The 18,978-nt window shown below is 38.5% G+C and overlaps 1 protein-coding gene across 1 annotated transcript; it reads left to right on the plus strand.

Annotated features, from left to right (window-relative positions):
• The first annotated feature begins 548 nt into the window (after positions 1 to 548).
• LOC148020010 (glucan endo-1,3-beta-glucosidase 11-like) lies at positions 549 to 4,418 on the plus strand. The gene is made up of 4 exons (XM_087700263.1): positions 549 to 1,180; positions 2,094 to 3,124; positions 3,582 to 3,904; positions 4,018 to 4,418. Exons 1-3 carry the CDS (start codon positions 1,102 to 1,104, stop codon positions 3,630 to 3,632), a joined length of 1,161 nt encoding a protein of 386 aa, XP_087556389.1. The 5' UTR covers positions 549 to 1,101; the 3' UTR covers positions 3,633 to 3,904; positions 4,018 to 4,418.
• The last annotated feature ends 14,560 nt before the right edge of the window (positions 4,419 to 18,978 follow it).

The following is an 18,978-nucleotide window of genomic DNA, read 5'->3' on the forward strand; positions in this document are numbered from 1 at the left end:
TGATACTTGAAAGTTCAATGCTTTAATATTGATACATTGCTAATGTAAGAGTCCTTTGATGAAATGCCTTTTAGAATAGAATCAAAGGTGGGGCCTATATGGGGGGGGGGGGAAAGAGAGCTTTTGCTTGGTATCTGGTCCCCCATTCTGCTTGAAAGCATCACTTTTTGTATACAATTGAGCTTGCTTATCTTTACTTTGTAGGGCCATTTTCTACAATGACTCATGAAAAGCTCCTTGAGAGGTTCCTTTTTGTAATTAAAGTGTCTAAAAGATAGCTGGTTTGTTTTTTTTATAAAAATAATTAAAATGTCCAAAAAATAGCTGGTTTTGTAATTAAAGTGTGTAAAAGATAGCTGGTTTTGCTGAAAACAAACTTGAATTTTGAAATGTGCTCGTGTTTGGGAATTTGGTTTTATAACTAAAATATCTTAAAAATGACCGGTTTTTCCAAAGACAAACTTGACTTTCAATTGATGTTTTGGAAATCCACCTGGGAATAATACACTGAACTACGTTTAGAGAGAGAGTGTGAGAGAGAGAGACAGGGGGGGAGAGGGGGGAGGATGAAGCATGTTGCAAAGGCACTTCCCCATAGCACAACCTGAGAGAGAGAGAGAGAGAGAGAGAGAGAGGAAGGATATGTTGCCAGGGCACTTCACCATAGCATAAAATACATTTCATCAGGAGCTCCGTATAAAAAAACCAAGCTTTTTTTTTTGGTTTTTTTTTTGGGGAGTATTAAGGATTGCTTGCTGCTGCACCATGGATCACAGACGAAGAATCCCTTGCAATAGTGTTGATGATGATGAGGAATCCCGTCAGGATCGCTTGAACCCAGATCCCAGAACCAGAATCACCATAACTAGATTCTTAACCCGCTCGGTTCCCTGTTATCTTGCCGACATCCATCGCAGTCCAGCTCTCTCGCCCCTCTCATATATGCAGAGAAGCTTCTGATTCAGAGGGCAAATTCACAGGCAGAGAGAGAAACACGCAGGCAAACACAGGAGAAGCGAGAGGGAGGCCGTCATCATACTGCAGAAGAAGATCCAATCCCCAAAAGGAAAGGTCCCTTTCCCTTTCCTCTGGACAGAAAGCATGGCTGCTATGACCATGTGGAAGCACGATGGCTTCTTAGAAAGAGCTCTGGTTATGTTGCTGCTGCTTGCTTTCTCAGGTGCAAACTAACTTCTCTCTGCAGACATTTCGGCATATCACAAGAAGTTTTAGACAGATTCCCACTATATTCCCTCATTTTGAATTATGAAAACATCATGAGCTTCTGGAAGGGTCGCACCTAGCTAGCTATGCGATCCCTCCCTCCCAGAAGCTCATGATGTTGAACACTACAGGGAAAAGCCCCTTTTCGATATAGGGAAAATGTCAAAAACTTCTTTTAAATGCTTCAGTAAATAAAATCAGATCACCTGTAAAAAGAGTGGCACAAATTTGCACACATGATTTGAAAAACTGTTTTTGATTGCTTCAGTAAATCAATCAGATCAACCATAATTGATTTGAAACACTGTTCTTGATTTGTGATCCATGTGATCTGGGTTGGCTTTTGGACAGACCCACACACACTAGTTTCTCTGAGTCAGTATAGCCACAGACATAATGAGATTTTGAATCTGCTTCAACTCAAATGTCAATAGATTTGACTAGTATAAATCCATCACAGGTTATGTGCAGCAAATCCAGGAAGTAGTTTGGAGTATGTTTGTTGCAGTTCAATTGTCATTAGAAAGCCGTGATCGCTTCACATTCCATGAGGGGGTCATATTTCCATATCTTAGATCAATAATTTTGTGGAGACTTGGAGAAGACATGTCTTAGTGGTCTTTACATTTACATATAGAACAGAAAAACAGTAGACTATTTCAAATTGAATTGGAGGGCTATATGGTTAGCATATTGGATTACAGATTACAAAGCAATTTGCACAATTCTAAAAGAGTATCTTCCAGATGTTAGCTTCTTGGATCACAGATTATAAAGCAAATTTCCATATCTTTAAAAGAGTATCTTGGGGATTTTAGCTTCTTTGATACATGCCCCTAAATATTTCTTTCTGTTATCCCTCTATGCAGGTCCTAGTATGCATTCTCTATGTGCTACGAGCCTTGGAATCAACTATGGGAAGGTCGCTAACAACCTCCCTGCCCCTGCAGAGGTAGTGAGGATCATCCAGTCCATATCTATTAAGAAGGCAAAGCTCTATGATGCAGATCCACTTGTCCTAAACACATTCCGCAACACAGACATCTCCTTCTTGGTGGGTGTAGCCAATGAAGACCTTGCAGGCTTGGCGAGCTTGGCGACTGCAGAAAACTGGATTGCACAAAATGTTCTACCCTATCACCCAAGTACTAACATTATTGGCATTGTTGTTGGCAATGAGATCTTCAGTGGCACTGACACAGGTCAAATGTCTCAAGTTCTTCCAGCTATGAAAGCCATCTACACAGTTCTGACCAATTTGAACTTGCAAAGGCAGATAATGGTCTCTACTACACACTCGTTTGCAGTCCTGACATCTTCTTATCCTCCTTCGACTGGAGCATTCAATCCTGCTATAGCGACTCTTTACATGGAGCCTATTTTGCAGTTTCTGACCCAAACGGGTGCCCCTTTTATGATAAATGCTTATCCTTTTTTTGCGTACAAGGACAATTCCAACACAATCTCCCTAGATTATGTACTGTTCAACTCTAATCAAGGTGTCGTGGATAGCAGCAGTGGACTGCGCTATACCAACATGTTCGATGCACAGCTAGATGCAGTCTATTCAGCAATGGCTGCTTTGGGCTACAAAAACGTGTCAGTGTTGGTATCTGAAACAGGTTGGCCTTCCGCAGGTGATGCTAATGAGCCAGGGGCTACTGTGCAAAATGCTCAGATCTACCACATGAATTTGTTCAACCACCTGATGACTAGTAAAGGAACCCCTCTCAGGCCGAACGCCAGCTTTGATGTCTATCTGTTTGCACTTTTTAATGAAGACATGAAGCCTGGCCCCACTTCTGAGAGGCATTATGGCCTGTTCCAGCCTGATGGAACTAAGGTCTACAACTTCGATTTTAGTGCGCTATCATCTTCATCTTCCTATCCATCTGTAAAGGTAGGCAAGCTTTTTTTTTGAAAAAAGGTGTGGCTAATCATATAACTTAACTTAGAAGAATTTTACACAGCGGTATGTGCTCAACAGGCTCGCTGGAGCTGTTTAAAAATCAGAAACCAATCATCTATAAAGGCCTCTTGAGGTGGTCTGCAGGGAATTGAGGAAGCCATGGGTGGGGAATGTATCACCATCTAGGGCTGCCTGCCTGCATTGTGACAAGCTTATTTTAAGTATGCATATAATAAGTATATTTTTGTGAAATAGTATTGCATCTTTCTAGAGAGAACAAAAAGGTTTGTGGATCTAATTTTTACAGGGGCAGTGGAATTGTTGGGTTGTGATATTAGGGCAAACTGATATCATCCAGTAGTACGCACAGGGAGAGGGGCTGGCATTTTTGGATGTCGTAGACCACTATGTGAATGCTAAGTATCTATCTTTGTGTCTCTTGCACCAGGTCGTGGTTGGAAGCTGTCTCTTCATAGTCTTAGCAGCTATTTATTTCTAAGGAGAACCTTGGATGGCATAGCCCTTCCCTGACATGATCAAACATAAATTGTGATACAATCTTTGGAGTTCTTTGTTGATCCTCAATTCACATTGACTTTGGAAGGCTTTCTGGAATAGCAAATGAACGATGTAGCTCAAGGCTTATATTGATGAAAGGATTACTGATGCTACCAATAATTGGATTGCTAAGGGAAAGAGCTTAATGCTGGCCATGAGTTGGACAGTGTGAAGATTCCATGGACTCTTATATTATAAATATCAAAATAGAAGGTGCAATCTCTGCTCTGTTTTTGTAGATAGAAAAGGAAGGTGCATTTTTGCCTTTTTTGCAGTATCAGATCTGCAGGTCCCTAGTTGTACTTAATACCACTTGATTTTTGCAGGCTGCACCTGATCCCTTCATTAGCAGAAGTGATTCGTGATATCTTGCCATCCATTGTACCAAAATACTCTGTGGATGGGAAGATCATCTGAGGAAACGTAAATTCATAGAGTCATGTTTGATATTGAGTTCTACATGCTCCTTTTCTGGGGTAAGATGGTCTGTTGTATACATGCTCCATTCCCAGTGTAAGATGGACTGCTTCTGCTATTGTTACTGGCCCATTATTACCACTTCCATCTCAGCTGAATACCTATTGTCAAAAAGCAACCACACAACTACCTGTTTGAGGAGCTTGGCTGTAGGTACTAAGTGTCTCTGGTAAAACTTGTACATGTGCAGCAACTCTTTCCGCATCTAATACAAATGCCTGGACCAGGGTATATGAATGTTATATAGTTACCCTGGGGTTCCATCAAAACTGAAGCCTAGGATTGCATATCCAGTGATTTGTTATTCATTCCTTGCCATTCACGAGTTCAAGTGTTTTGAAGCTGAATATTTCAAGCACACATGCCTGTGTAAAGCCTTTATTCTTGCCTCTACTACATGCATGGGTGACATAAGCATCAAGTAGTTTGGAGCTGTAGAGCTTAAATTACAAGCACCCATACATGTGTATAGGTCTTTCCACCTTCGCATGGTTGTGAAACATCCAATTTGTGTAAAGAAATATGCAATGCTAGGCTGGCCTTGGTTCACGTTTGTCATGTATGTGGAAGAGTTCTTGATAGTGATGGACTTGTGGAAGGAATGCTTCTAGGTGTTGTGTATGGGTTTTCCTAATGGTGTATAACTATTTCTATGAAGAATCTATGTTTTCATTTACGATGCTCTAGGGCTAGGGGGCCAATAACTGTTTGGCCCCAAAAGCTTTACCTTTATACAACATTGGTGGAGCCTTTATATGGCATCTTTTGAGTTGATTGGCTTACATTAAAGTTGGAGTGGCAAGATGGCAGGGTTTACGTTTAGGAACAACCTTTTCCATGCTTGCAAACCTTTGGAGGCCCAACCTACCATCAAGACAATGATAGACCAATCTACCTTAATTTTGGCTTTCACTCCATTATTGTGTTGCACCAAGCATGGAATGCCATGTAGTTGGAGAAAAAAAACCATGGTTTCTTGCAATAGTGCACGGGCCAATGTCATGTAATAGATGGTAATCAATCATGTTAATGGATAAACTTGCTAGTTACTAGAAGATGTTTTGATATGTAGAGCACCAAATCACCTTGTCAAGGTATGGTCCCTTGAGATATTCCTTCAAGATGTGCAAGAACTTTACTATGAATGGGCTCCAACATGTGCACTTTTTATCTTCATTGTAGGGAAAATTTTGTATTATTAGGTGGTGGTAGTTTGGAGTTGGATGCATTATTTGTTCTCTATTGCTCTTCATACAAAGAAATGGAAGAAGCTAAAAAGGAGGTGGCAATAGTAGATACTAGGCATTACATGCCTAGAATGGTACCTTGCTCTCGCATTGGGATAGCCACAATGTTGTTAGGCATATCCATGCTATACAAAGGTCTTCTATTCTCTTTTTAATAGTGTGAATATAATGATGTGAGCATAGGTTGCACTTTGGGAAGCATTACAAAAGTGTGCTCACATCATATGTGCTTTGCTAACATGCCATGTTTTCTCTCATCATAGTACACATTGACCATAAAAACCATTTTCTTTCAACATGTGAAATAAATTGATTACATGGGCACATATTTGTTAACTTATTTGCTTGCATAAGGTGCAAAAGATGTAGGAGAGTTGGAAATGGTCAAAGAAGCACTATGCTCATCATGGAAAGTAAGCAAAAGAGAGGCAATCCATTTTAGTACTTGCACACAAGTTTGACTCCAAAAGAATAAGAGAAGTTATATCCAATTTTCCTTTAATAATTGATACATAATTCAAGTATTCATTGTCATGTGACTTATGTTAGAAGAATTGTCTTGCTTAGTATGCATCAAGTGTGGCTATTAAAAAATTGTCTTTATAAGAACATAATTTCTTGGACTTACAATTGCTAGGATGCTCTTCTTTCTACATTATTGATACCATAGGTGTATGGACACTTTTGAGTATAGCCTATATGACAATGGTGTGTGAGACGACTTGTAAAATAGTAATTGTCTTAGGAACTTATCTTGAAACAATTGAATGCAATGTGCTCAAATGTGATGGAATCTTGCTTGAGCCAAGCTATATGATTTATCATGTAGGAAAGCTTGCAATATCATGAATGGAAGACTATTTTAAGATGTGATGTGAAGCTACACCACAATAGGCATGTTACTCCTTTCAAATAACTTAGGGCTCACAAAGATTGCCTTGCTCAAAAGTTAAGAAAGGCACATTGGTTATCCTGATTTTACCTTGTTATATAAGTTCTTTTTTGATACATATTCATTTAGAAAAAGGTTATAATGGGAGTAGTAGTTATTTTGATTCCAAAATCGATTTGAAAAATGCAAAATACATTGGAGAGGTTGTGATGGCCAAAGAAGTACTACGAATTCATTCAAAAAATACGTGAATAGAGAGAAAAAAAGCAATGCATTATAGTGATGGCAATGCAATAGTGTAACTTTTACAAAATTGGAGAAACTAGTTTGAAGAATTTTAAATTGCTTGTATTGAGTGATGCACAATTTGAGCGGGAAGCAATGGTGGGATTTGAAATAGAAGCTTTGGATTGCAGAGAGTTAAGAGAGAGACATAGAGAAAAGAGTTTTGTGAGTACAATGAATGGTAACCTTATTCTTTGTTATCTTTACTTATATATGATTGTATAACATGTAGTTATATAAGGGGATGCACAACCATTGGCCATTGGCCTCTACCCCAATAATCTTCGATTTAAAGGTCAATGCATCTTTATGGTGGTATAAGAGTACCTTTATGGAAGTATAAGAAGAAAGTGAAGATAAGGTAAACTCTTTGTGCAAAGATTTGTAGGGTCATCATTTGTATGAATCTTGACAAGCTTATTGCACTTGTCCTCAAGTACCTCCCTAAAGAAGTGATAATTCACATCAATGAAAGACAAGATTTTGCACTAGAGCTGAATGGCACTCTAACCATTATAATGCAATGTAGGCACCTCTCTTGTAATACCCAAGTCTCTCACTAGACAAGTAAATTATATAGCTTCCTTGCAAGTCTCAACAGATGTAACATGCTCTACCTTAGTGGTAGATAAAGCCATACATGGTTGCAATTGAGCGGCCCAAGAGACTGCACCATGTGTGAAAGTGAATACAAAACCTATAGCAGATCTCTTGGAGTCTACACTCCCTTTAAAATCACTATCTACATATCCAATAACAAATATATAATTCCTTTTGAAGCACATGTACATAGATCTAGTGTTGTTCAAGTATAGCACAATACTTTTTACTTGCTCCCAATGTTTTTTGCTAGGGTTTGCCATATATGTGCTAATGGCTTCCACTACATAGGCAATGTTTGAAACATGTAGTAACCATTGTGTATATCAAGCTACCAATTGCGGATGTATAAGGAACCTTAGCCATTTTAGCCTTTTGCGCATCTAACTTAGAGCTACCAATTGCGGATGTATAAGGAACCTTAGCCATTTTAGCCTTTTGCGCATCTAACTTAGAGCTATCTTCTTGACTAAGTTTCAAATGTGGAGGGAATGGAACATTGATAACCTTCCCCCTCTTCATATTGAAACACTTCAATACCTTCCTAATCTACTCCTTGTAAGATAAATAGAGCATCTTTTTCTCTTGATCTTGCATAATGCACATACCAAGAATGTGACCAGTATTCTCCAAGTTCTTCATGTCAAAGGTTTCATGTAACCTTTACTTTAAAGCATCCACATGCATAATGGACTTCCCACCAATCAACCTGTCATCCATATAAAGAATCAACATCATAAGGCTACCACCCCTAGACTTCTAGTCTATAGAGAATAAACAATCTCACTTCTAATGTACCATTGAGACTGTATAAAGGCATTGAACTTATGATACCATTTCTTAGGGACTTGTTTCAAACCATACAAGCTCTTATGTATCTTACACACCAATTTCTCCTTGCCTTCCACAACAAACTATTAGGTTGTATGTAAATATTCTCATGCAAGTCCCCATGTAAGAAAGTAGTCTTTATATCTATATGAAATAACTCCATATCCTCTCTAGCAACCAAAGCAAGGATCATATGAAGGGTGATCATCTTGACTACTGGTGAGAAGATCTCATCAAACCCAATCCCCTTCTCTTGCTTAAATCCTTTAGCCACCAAACTTGCCTTGTACTTGGGATGGAGACACATTTAGCATGTAGACCCACTTACATGGTAATGTATGTTTGCCCTTAAGAAAAGGGACTAACTCCTAGGTACCATGCTTTTTGAAAAGAATATATCTCTAACTACATAGCCATCTACTACTTATGATTGTCATCCCTAAGCATCACATCAACATAATAAGAAGGCTCATTGGAATTTGCAACCATGATATAATCTAGAGACACAATGTATCTAATTGGCAGTTTGAAAACCCTCATAAACGTGCATAAAATTGGCTCAATAGGAGTTGCTGGCTATCGTACATTATGCTCATGTGTTGGTTGTCCATCCTCATGAAAGACCAGTTTATGGATCTTAACCATTTTAATGACTTGGTCATGTACTTTATCCTCATTTAAAAATGATATCATGGATACTGCCTTTGATTCAATATTCCACAAGTGATAGCCCATTTCATTTAACTCTCCATAGCCAAGAAAGATACATTTCTTCAACTTAGGATCGAACTTACTTTGCTTATCCCTAGGTATATACATAAATGCCTCACATCTAAAGATACACAAGTGATCATAATTAGGTCTCTTGCTAGACCATAACTCCTCTCACATCTTTCCATCCAATGGTGGCTTGTTAGGAGACTTGTTGATTAAATGCATTGTTGTCTTTACAAAATCCAAATTTAGTGAGATTAGCATTAGAGAGAATTCTTTCATGAACACTCTTGTTGTTGATTGTCTCCACCACAACATTTTAAGTAGGATTCTCAAGAGTTGTTGGCTCTCCCTTGAAACCATAGCTTACACAAAAGTCTATAAAGGCATAAGAGCTGTACTCAGCACCATTATCCATGATCAATCCTTAAGCACTTAAGCGTTTTATCTGATTGATTCTCTACAAAATCTAAGAGCTTTTGAAATGCATCCAACACACCTTAATCAATGCATTTTTTGTACTCTCGCCTTCTCTTTGTCTCTTTCTTAGTCTCTCTTCCTCACACTCTCTCCCTCCCTATCTCTCTTCCCTCATTCTCACACTTTGCCTTTCTCTCTTTTTTCCCCACCGTATGGCCATATGGTACTATCTTGTGATAAAGTACCCTAATCACAACATATGGTGTTTGGTGTGATTAGGGTTATCACCCTACCTTAGCATTACTATCTCTCACAGAGCTATCAATGCTCTCTCTCACATCAACCATACATTTGCCTTTCAAATTGCAAAAGTAAGAATGCAAGATCGTCAAGTCAAGTGGAGGAGAATTGGCCTACCCTTCATTTTTGATTAGATGCCAACCCTATCCAGCCCATCAAGTAAGCCAATCCTCAAATACAAGAAGAGATAGGACTTGAAAGTTTCTAAGTATGACACCTTTCTCAAAACTATGGTAGATGATAACACTCCTTCCCCCACACCACTTTGAGGCAATGAAAGCATAGGTTCAAGCATGTGTGGTCGACCATTACTTTCCACTACATCAATGTGGGTAGATCATGGCTAGGAGACTAACTACATGAGACAAACTATCTACATTTATGAATGTGCCGCTACAATGCACACTTTGTAAGAGAAAATCCAAGTCAATCACCCACAATTTTTGGGACTACATAGAGATAAAAAAGATCTAGCAGAAGCTTAGAAAATGGTTGGAGAGGGTTGGATTTGATGGAAGGATCACATCCAAAATTGTGCTTTTTGGGGAGAGATGGAAAATCATTACAGGGAGAATTCTAAGCATCTATCTAATTTAGTTAGAGGTTTGACAATGACGAGGATTTAGAGCATTAGGAATCTACTTATCCATAAAGATTTTTGGAGGCTCCCAATGGATGAGTTTCATGACATCCAATAAGAGGTTGTTACCATGTGCAAGAAAATGTTGATTAACTTTCATATTTTAAAAGTTGTAGCATGCTGCTTGTGCCAATCCTCCTAGCTCTCAGAATTGTCCTTTTCTACCATCCATGGCCTTTGGCTAGGCTTTATGCCCCCTCCCCCATTTTTCCTCCCTCTTTTTTGGGTCACTAGGTGAGAAGCCTGAAGGAGAAAAGCGCTAGCTACCAAACTTAGAAAATAATAATAAATAATAAAATAATAATATATATATTTTAAAAAATGCTTGACTCAATGGCTATTTCTCATAATATTTTGTAATTTGTTAAACATGTAGTCTAACTTGAGAAAGTTAAAAACAAGTTGAAAACTTGACCTATCGACAACAAATGAAGCCTTGGAATGGTATTTGGTGAAGTCTAAGAATTGTTTGACAACAGCTGGAATGTGATGCTAATCACTTGGAATGGAAGTTCTTTGAGGTTCTCGAGGTACCATGTGGGTCATGCATTAAGTGAGAAGAGTTTCATCATAACGAGTACTAAAGAAGCTAAAGCAAGAGCTAAAAAAACCTTCATGGCAAAGATAGGGTTTGGGTTACAAAATATTCACGCTTCTCTAAAATTATTCAAAGACATGTGAAACTCATTTGTTCATCATAATTCTAGTGATGTATTGAAAACACTATTAGAATTTTGCAATCATATTGAAGGTTTCTTCTAATTAAAAGAAAATCTTAGAACAGTTGAAAAAAGTATATGGTGCAAGCTCTATGAAGAAATACCTAATCAAGACTTCTATAGGAATTCATCCTTCTCTTACTTTAGATTTAAAATTAATTGAGAAATGCCAGTGTATTGAATTTGCACAATTGCATGAGTTAAAGAAAGATCCTTAGGATTATGAAGTGTACCTTAGTCCTTTGCCAAGGATCTCTCTTTAACTTGTGCAATTGCTATCCATACTGAGGATAAAAGATGCCTATATGAATGTGATTTTTTTGAGCATCTTTGACGATAGGAAAACTCTCCTCCATATAGATACTTTTATCTTGAGAGTGGACATCGATTGCATGAGTCAAGGAATGATGTTTGGCAAGGAACTTAGATATGCTATGTAATGCCAATGATCTTTTCTTAACTTGTGTAATCATGTAAAGTCAATACTTGGATACTTCCTAGCAAATTTCAACTCTAAGCTAAGAGAGTGAAGAATCTCTACAAAAGTTCTAATTAGCTCTTTGCTCATAGAGCTTGTGTCACATACTTTTTTCAATGCTCTTGAGATTTTCTCTTTGATGATCAAAACTAGAAACATTTAACATGATTGTAATATTTTTAATTCTCGAGAATGTTCGCAATACATTACCAAAGCAGTGATGAGTAATTAAGTTCATCATGTCCCTAAACCTTTTTAGGTTAGTCTTGAATACATGATCATGCAAGTACGAATGTTTTTGCAAGCCAAGCCCTAATCTTTTTATGAAGGTTTTTTGGCTCTTGATTTAACTTTTTTTGCCATCTCTATGTTGTCTTGTCTATTTTAAAACTCTCATCATCACTAGATTCTTCTATTTGCAACATCCTCTTGTACACCTGAGAAACAACGAATTCTATAGAAATTACATGGCATAGTGGACATAACCTAAGCAAGGAGTAGAGAACACACAACAAATATGAGAAGAACAGCAACCGCTTTAATTTCAAATGAGCTGATACCAAGATGGCTCTATCCACTTGTGCGCTTCCACTGTGAAGCTTAGATGACGATCTAGACAAATGATAGGTGAAGAGCTTAAGGGTAGTAAGAAGAACTCTGACTAGGTGAAAGATAGATTGACGATGGCTTTGGAGGAGTCTTCCTTTTATAGCATGGGAAGGTAGTTTGGTTGTGGCATGTCGTCCGACCATATTATAAGGCTTTCCTAGTTAGCCAAGTAATATTATAGGGAATATCTCATTTACTATTGGGCGGATAGGTGTTGCCGCCAAATCCCTATCAGGGGGGCCACTAGCCCCCTTGAGACCCTCTAGTTCGATGGCCATTTTTAGGTCCCCTGGACCCTAAAATAGGGGTTCCTAATAACTTCCATACCTCGCAACTCAATGCATAGTGCCTTGAGTTGCTACCAACATAACTAATCTAACCCAAAAGCTAGACCCACAAAGGTAACCTTTATGCCATTTGGTCACATAGACCTCATTTGGCATACAAGTCAAGAGCCCGTCTTTACACATGGCTTCTCCTCATAATGGGGGCCTTACAACTTAGAGCACCAAGGATCATTAGTGGCACCTTATGAGGGTGGGGCATTGAGCATATCTAACATTCTCCCTCAATGTCCACTCGTTGTGGCAAGTGAACTACATCCTTGACCCAATACTAAGTCTCTGAAGATGAACTCAAAGCAGATTATTTGTAAGAGCTTTGGTGAAGATACCTACTCCATTATCATGTGTTTGAGAATATACTAGCTTTACTATCCCATTCTCGATCAAGTCATGTACATAGTGATACTGGATCTCAATGTCTTTAGTGTGTGTATGAAAACTAGATTTTTGGCAATGGCGATGCAACTTTGATTGTCACATCTTAGCATTGTTGGATCTCCATCATGTACTCCCATATGCCACAGGATTCTCCTTAACCATATTACTTGATGTGTAGTAAAACAAGCTACTTTGTACTTTGCTTCAGTAGTAGAAGACAATGTCATAGTTGGTTGCTTCTTACTAGTCCAAGATAAGATTCCTGAACCTAAAGAGAAACAATATCTAGAAATTGATTTTTTGGAATCACTTTAACTTTCCCAATCTAAGTTACAGTTCCCCATAAGAGCATTTCCGGAATTGTATGTGATACCATAGTCAAGGGTTCCCTTCAAGTAATTGAGCATATGCATCCTAGCTTTCCAATGACTTTCTCGTGGTTTGTTTGAGAAGGTGGTCAAAACACCAATAAAAAAATTGATATCTGGCATGGTGTTATGTAAGTAGATGAGGCTACCAACCAAGCTCTTGTACCTCCCAATGTTTGCTGGTGCTGATGTATCCTCAATGGATAACTTCACATTGACTTCCATAGGTATAGCTATCTCCTTACACTCTGTCATGCCAAATGCTTTTAAGATCTCCCATGTATACTTCTTTTGAGAGATGAATATTTTTCTAACTTTAATCCCCAAACAATAGTGCAACAAGCCCAAGTCTGTCATTTCAAACTCACATCTCAAAGCCTTTTGAGTGTGATCGATCATATCTTCATAGTCACCTATAATAAGAAGATTGTCCACATATAGAACAATCACTATAGAATTTTCACCATCCCTGTAAACATACAAGTTACCATTTGAGGCACATCTTTTGAAATTCAAAGCCTAAAAAGAATTTACCTATCTGTTGGCACCATGCTCTAGGGGCTCGTTTTAGCTCATTCAATGCCTTCTTGAACTTACTAAATTTATTCTCAGAATGGAGAGCCTAAAACCTTGGTGGCTGATGAGCCATGTACACCTCCTCCATGAGGTCACCATTCAAGAGCAATGATTTAACATCTATTTGGTAAATTGGCCACTGCGTATGAGTGGCCAATGCAAGTACTATGCAAATAGTGGTTATTCTAGCAGTTGGAGCAAATGACTCTTGAAAACCAAATCCTTCAACTTGTGAAAATCCTTGTGTAACTAATTTGGCTTTGTACTTTTCTAAGCTACCATGAGACTTGCACTTTACCTTCTAGACCCACTTGGTGCCAATAATCTTCCTCTTTTTTGGATGATCCACTAGCTCCCAAGTATCATTCTTCATTATTCTATCATACTTAGCTTGCATAGCTACTCTCTATGCTAGATCAACAAGTACTTCTTCCAAGTCTACTAGCTACTTTACTTCTCTCATAATCTTATCCATAAAGGCCATATTGACTATATTAGCAGAAGCCTTTCTTTTCTCCTCTATTATCAAAGACCTCCTTGGTCCATTTTCCTTTTTCTCAAATGTGGTAGGCATAGAATTATTGCGATCATAGAGCTGCTTTACCCATCGTAGCAATGGCTCTTCTAGTGGCATGATTGCAGTTTGGTGAACTTTTTCCTCATCATCCAAAGGTGATGTTTCCTCCTTCTTGAGAGTAGGGACAACTTTTGGGATAGGTTCAATGCTGAATACTAGCATAGTCTACTAGCATAGTCTCTTTGGCTAAGAAGGTGTATTTCAATGTTATCTCTATTGTTGGTGGTGGATATGATTTATGGAAGAAGATATGTGATCGTTATGACAAGTAGATTTCTACATCTCATTTGTATTTTGTTGAAAAATCTTATGGACCTTTGCATGAAGGCCTTAGAGTACAATGTTGATGAGATTGTACCTAAGTCCAGTGTGAAGATAGAGGAGATAAATGCCTTGGAGCACACTTTCAATGAGATTGTACTTAAAGTATAGTGTGAAGATAGGAAAATGCAAAGTCCACTGAGTTTGTGCCTAAGTTCAATGTAAAGATAGAGGAAATAAATGTATTGGAGTACAATTTTGATGATTACATTTTTGTTGCTTCATCACTTGATGCTACTCAGTTGATCGATGCTCCTCTTCTTACTCTCAGTGTTGGCTTCTTGATTTGGGGGCCTCATTCCATGTCTCCTTGCATTGCCATGTTGAAAGATATGACAAATGATGTATGCTCTAGGAAGAGATACTATGTATCCCATAAGCACAATGAGGAGAGTGGAACAACCCCAAGGCTACATAAGCATGTACTTGGTTTTTAATTCAATGAAATGTCATTGTGCTTTTTGTCCCTTCAGTTTTAGTGTCATTGTCTACACACACAAGATTGTGTTTATGAGTCCAAGCTTCCATCTTGGAGCCTAATTCACTTGTGCGACAATCAGTCCTTCTTGTCTATGTTATCATGAGTCTTCTCTTTCTCTTCCATCCTCCATAGCCATGCTCTAGATTCATGCATTCTAACATGGTATTAGAGCCATGGTGAGCATGGATGAGCTCATCAAACTTTTCCTTAAGTTCCTCTTCACTCATATCTAGTCAGCTCATGAGTTCATTTCTGACACCAACTTCACTCTTTTCTTCATGATGGCAGCCATAGCCAGCTTGCACCTACCTTACTTGGAGCTTTCATATCTCTCAAATCAACACCTATCTCACTGAATTTCCTCATGTGCACCTCTTGCTCTTCTTAGGGGGCAACTTCCTATCTCTTCAAACATCAACATTGCCCTACTCTGAGCTCAACACTACAAGAATTTGTCATCGCTGCCTATTCTACGATTGTGCTTGTTCGTACAGCCTACTCTCCCTGCACACAGTGCGATTGTCACCGAATTCATAGGGCAATTGAAGCTCCATACGTAAGCTCTCTCTCCTACTGAAAGGGTTTTCAAAATGGTCATCTCTGTGAGCTCCAATCAGTGAAAAACCAGGCCCTTGCTTGAAACCCTAAACAAGAAGCCATAGCCATTTGGATTGAAAGCTCATAATACAACACTTTCTCACTCCTCTCAGCTCACTCAAGTGTTTGCCGCTTTGATTTGGTGCTCTACTTAGTTCCCAATACTTCAAATTAGTAAGGAGGAGAGAAATCATCCACCAACATCAAGCTCAACATCAAGTTCTTCAAAGCATAGTATCTTTCGATACTCATTTTAGTGCTTCTTGGCACTTGTGTTTCTTGACACATCCAAGAACAACTCATTTGCTGGTTTTACTTCAGTTCTTGTAATGAAAAATATGAAGATTTTAATGTGAAATGACCAATTGATTAAATCCATGGTAAGCCTCAATCTCATTTTAAAAGGATAGACACTGCCCAAGTATACTCATGGTAAGACCTCCTTCAAAATGTTTGAACTTGAGCAAATAGCCAAATTCAATGGTGAAGGCTTTCATGTTTGGAAAGAAAAGACAATGTACCATATGCATCATTGCTTGGGGACTATCTGATGATGTATTGCACCATATCTCTGGCATCAAAGTTGCAAAAAAATGCATGGGATGAGCTTGACAGGATTATTGGAACTCAAGCTATAAACTCAAAAGTAAAATTACTCATGTAGTTTTATAAGCTAGATGTAAATGATAGTTCTTCTATGACCATGCACATTAACAAGTTTAAGAGCCTTAAAACTCAACTCACAAGTTTAAAGAAGAACATAGATGAGGACGAAGCCATAAATGCCACTAGCAAGTGTAAATCGAGAATAATACGAGAACCTTGTGTCTACCCTACGTAATGTTCCTAATCTCTCACTCAAAGACATTGAGCATTCTCTACTTGATGGAGAAATTAAACTTAAAAACAAGGATGTAAAGGAAATCATCTCAAAGGATAATCTCTTGTACACCAAAGGAACTTATGGAGCAAAAGGATGTGGATAAGGATTGAACATCAACAACAAGGATTGGGTCACATGTCATTATTGTGGTAAGATGGCCAGTGAATGTTACCATAGGAAAAGAGCACAATAGTTGTAGAATGGTAACCATCAAAATTAGTTCATAAATGAAGAAGATTGTTCTGCTATTGACAATAACTTTGATAGATTCTTTTGAAGAAATTTTCATCGTATCTTTTCCATGATGGATTTTTTTTCTTTTCGTGGATGTTGCTTTGTAAAAACCCTTGCCAAATATATATAGTTTCAAGCTTTAACTTGACTAGGCTGCCTATATCCTAGTCTCCCAAGCTATGTCATCATGTAAGGGGGGAAAAAGCTAGCAAGTGTAGAAACTCATCATTTGAGGGGGGTGTTGAAAGATATGAAAAATGATGTATGCTCTAGGAAGAGGTGCTCTGTATCCCATAAGCATAGTGAGGAGAGTGGAACAATCCAAAGACTACACAAGCATGTATTTGGTTCTTATTTCAATGAAATGTCATTGTACTTTTTGTCCCTTCAGTTAATGACATTGTCTACACACACAAGATTGTGTTTATGAGTCCAAGCTTCCATCTTGGCACCTAATTCACTCGTGTGACAGTCAGCCCTTCTTGTCTATGTTATCACGAGTCTTTTCTTTCTCTTCCATTTGCCATAGCCATGCTCTAGATCCATGCATTCTAATAACCATTGGTTTCATAGTTATTGTATTGTTATGGATTTTATTAGATTGGGAGATATTACTACATTGGATATCATTGGTATAGGTGATGTAAGACTATAGAATGTAGATTGGTACTGGTGCTCCTTTTGTGCTCCATGATGTACATCATATCTTGGCTTTGACCAAAAGCCTTATTTCAGCTGGATCATTAGATGATGATAGGTACTATGTATCCTTTGGTGATTCTTCATGGAAGATTACCCATGGCTTTGACTATGACCAATATTCCACATATATCTTTATGGCATCATCGCCTTGGGCACATGTCTTTGAAAGGAATGAAAGTATCAATCTTGGATTATTTTTATTTTGATTTATATGTGATCATTGTTTGCATGGCAGATGGACTCGTAACTCACATTTCAAGTTTGGTTCTATGCGTCACCTTTGGCTCTTATCCATTTAGATGTTTGTGGCTCTATGTCCTATTAGTCCTTGAGTGGTATGAAGTACTTTGTTACATTTATAGATAATTATTTGCATAAGGTTTGGGTCTATTCCATTAAGCAAAAATCAGGTGTTTTGCCTAGTTTTAGCGCTTTCTTGGTACTACGATTGAGAACTAGTTTGGATATAGGCCAAAATGCCTATGGTCTAATAATGGGGGTGAATATGTCTCTAAGGCTTTTGGTTAGAGACTAGTCAGTCCCTAGACTAGTATTTCTCAGGCCACTATTAGTGCAGTAAGTTCTCTCAGAGATACTCGTGGAGGGAATTACACATTTTTCTTGTTAGTTTGTAGGTATTCCTAGCAATCATAATGCATGGGCACCTTTTCGAGTAGACAACTATGCCATGTGGAAGGTAGGCTGGTCAATGCAAATGATTTTATGCATTTATGATGCTATCAACTAGATGCTGATTAGGTCATCCAATTTTTGTTGTGGGCAAGTGCATTATTTTATGGCCTTTTATTTGGGCTATTTATGTCCCACTGGTAGCTAGACCTCTTCACTTTATTTTTAGGTATTGGGGGAGATATTCAACTTGAGGATACATCGAAAACCCTTGTACATCTGTCCTCTTCATTTTAGCATGCATTGATTGCAGATTTCTTTGTGATGGGACCTAAAATGGGCGGACACTAGCTAAGGCACTAGTCGGACCTCATGCCCTCAACAGACAACCCCTCCTCACGGCCTCACGGACCAGGAGTGTCTATTGAGGGATACACTATCCTAAACACTAATTATTGTGTGTTTATAGTCTGTAATCCAATAGATGTTCCCTTTTCCCCGTCTCCTCAGAGGGAGATTATACATACATCGGCAATAAATGCCACATATCATAGACACAAGGGCACCCCACTGGTGGCTGATTGCCGTGGCCCTATTGCAGCTCTCCTACATCTTGGGGATTGTCCCCTCAATGCGCTACTTCTACATATAGACACATTTGAAACAAGCTCCCCTCTTAGTGCCAATATATTTAACATTCCAGGAATTCACTTATCCTTACTTATCCATCCCCTTTTGACCCACCGTCTAGACCTATAGCCGGGTTGCTCACTCTCTCTACGTGGGTCAAGTCCTAAAGAAACCAAGTGCTATGCATCCAGGAGCTTGTAATTGATACCATTTAACGATGCTTGATGCAAATGTGTATTTGATTAAGTGCTCAAACAATTGAAAAATAGCCTCGTGCATTGTGCAAATCCATTCTTTTCATGTTTCCATACACTAACGCGTAATTGCTGTGACGAGAGAAGACACCGAGCCTTA

The sequence above is a fragment of the Lygodium microphyllum genome, chromosome 19 (genome assembly GCF_053477565.2).
Source record: "Lygodium microphyllum isolate KBCC chromosome 19, Lygodium_microphyllum_v1.1.10, whole genome shotgun sequence".
Taxonomy (NCBI): domain Eukaryota; kingdom Viridiplantae; phylum Streptophyta; class Polypodiopsida; order Schizaeales; family Lygodiaceae; genus Lygodium; species Lygodium microphyllum.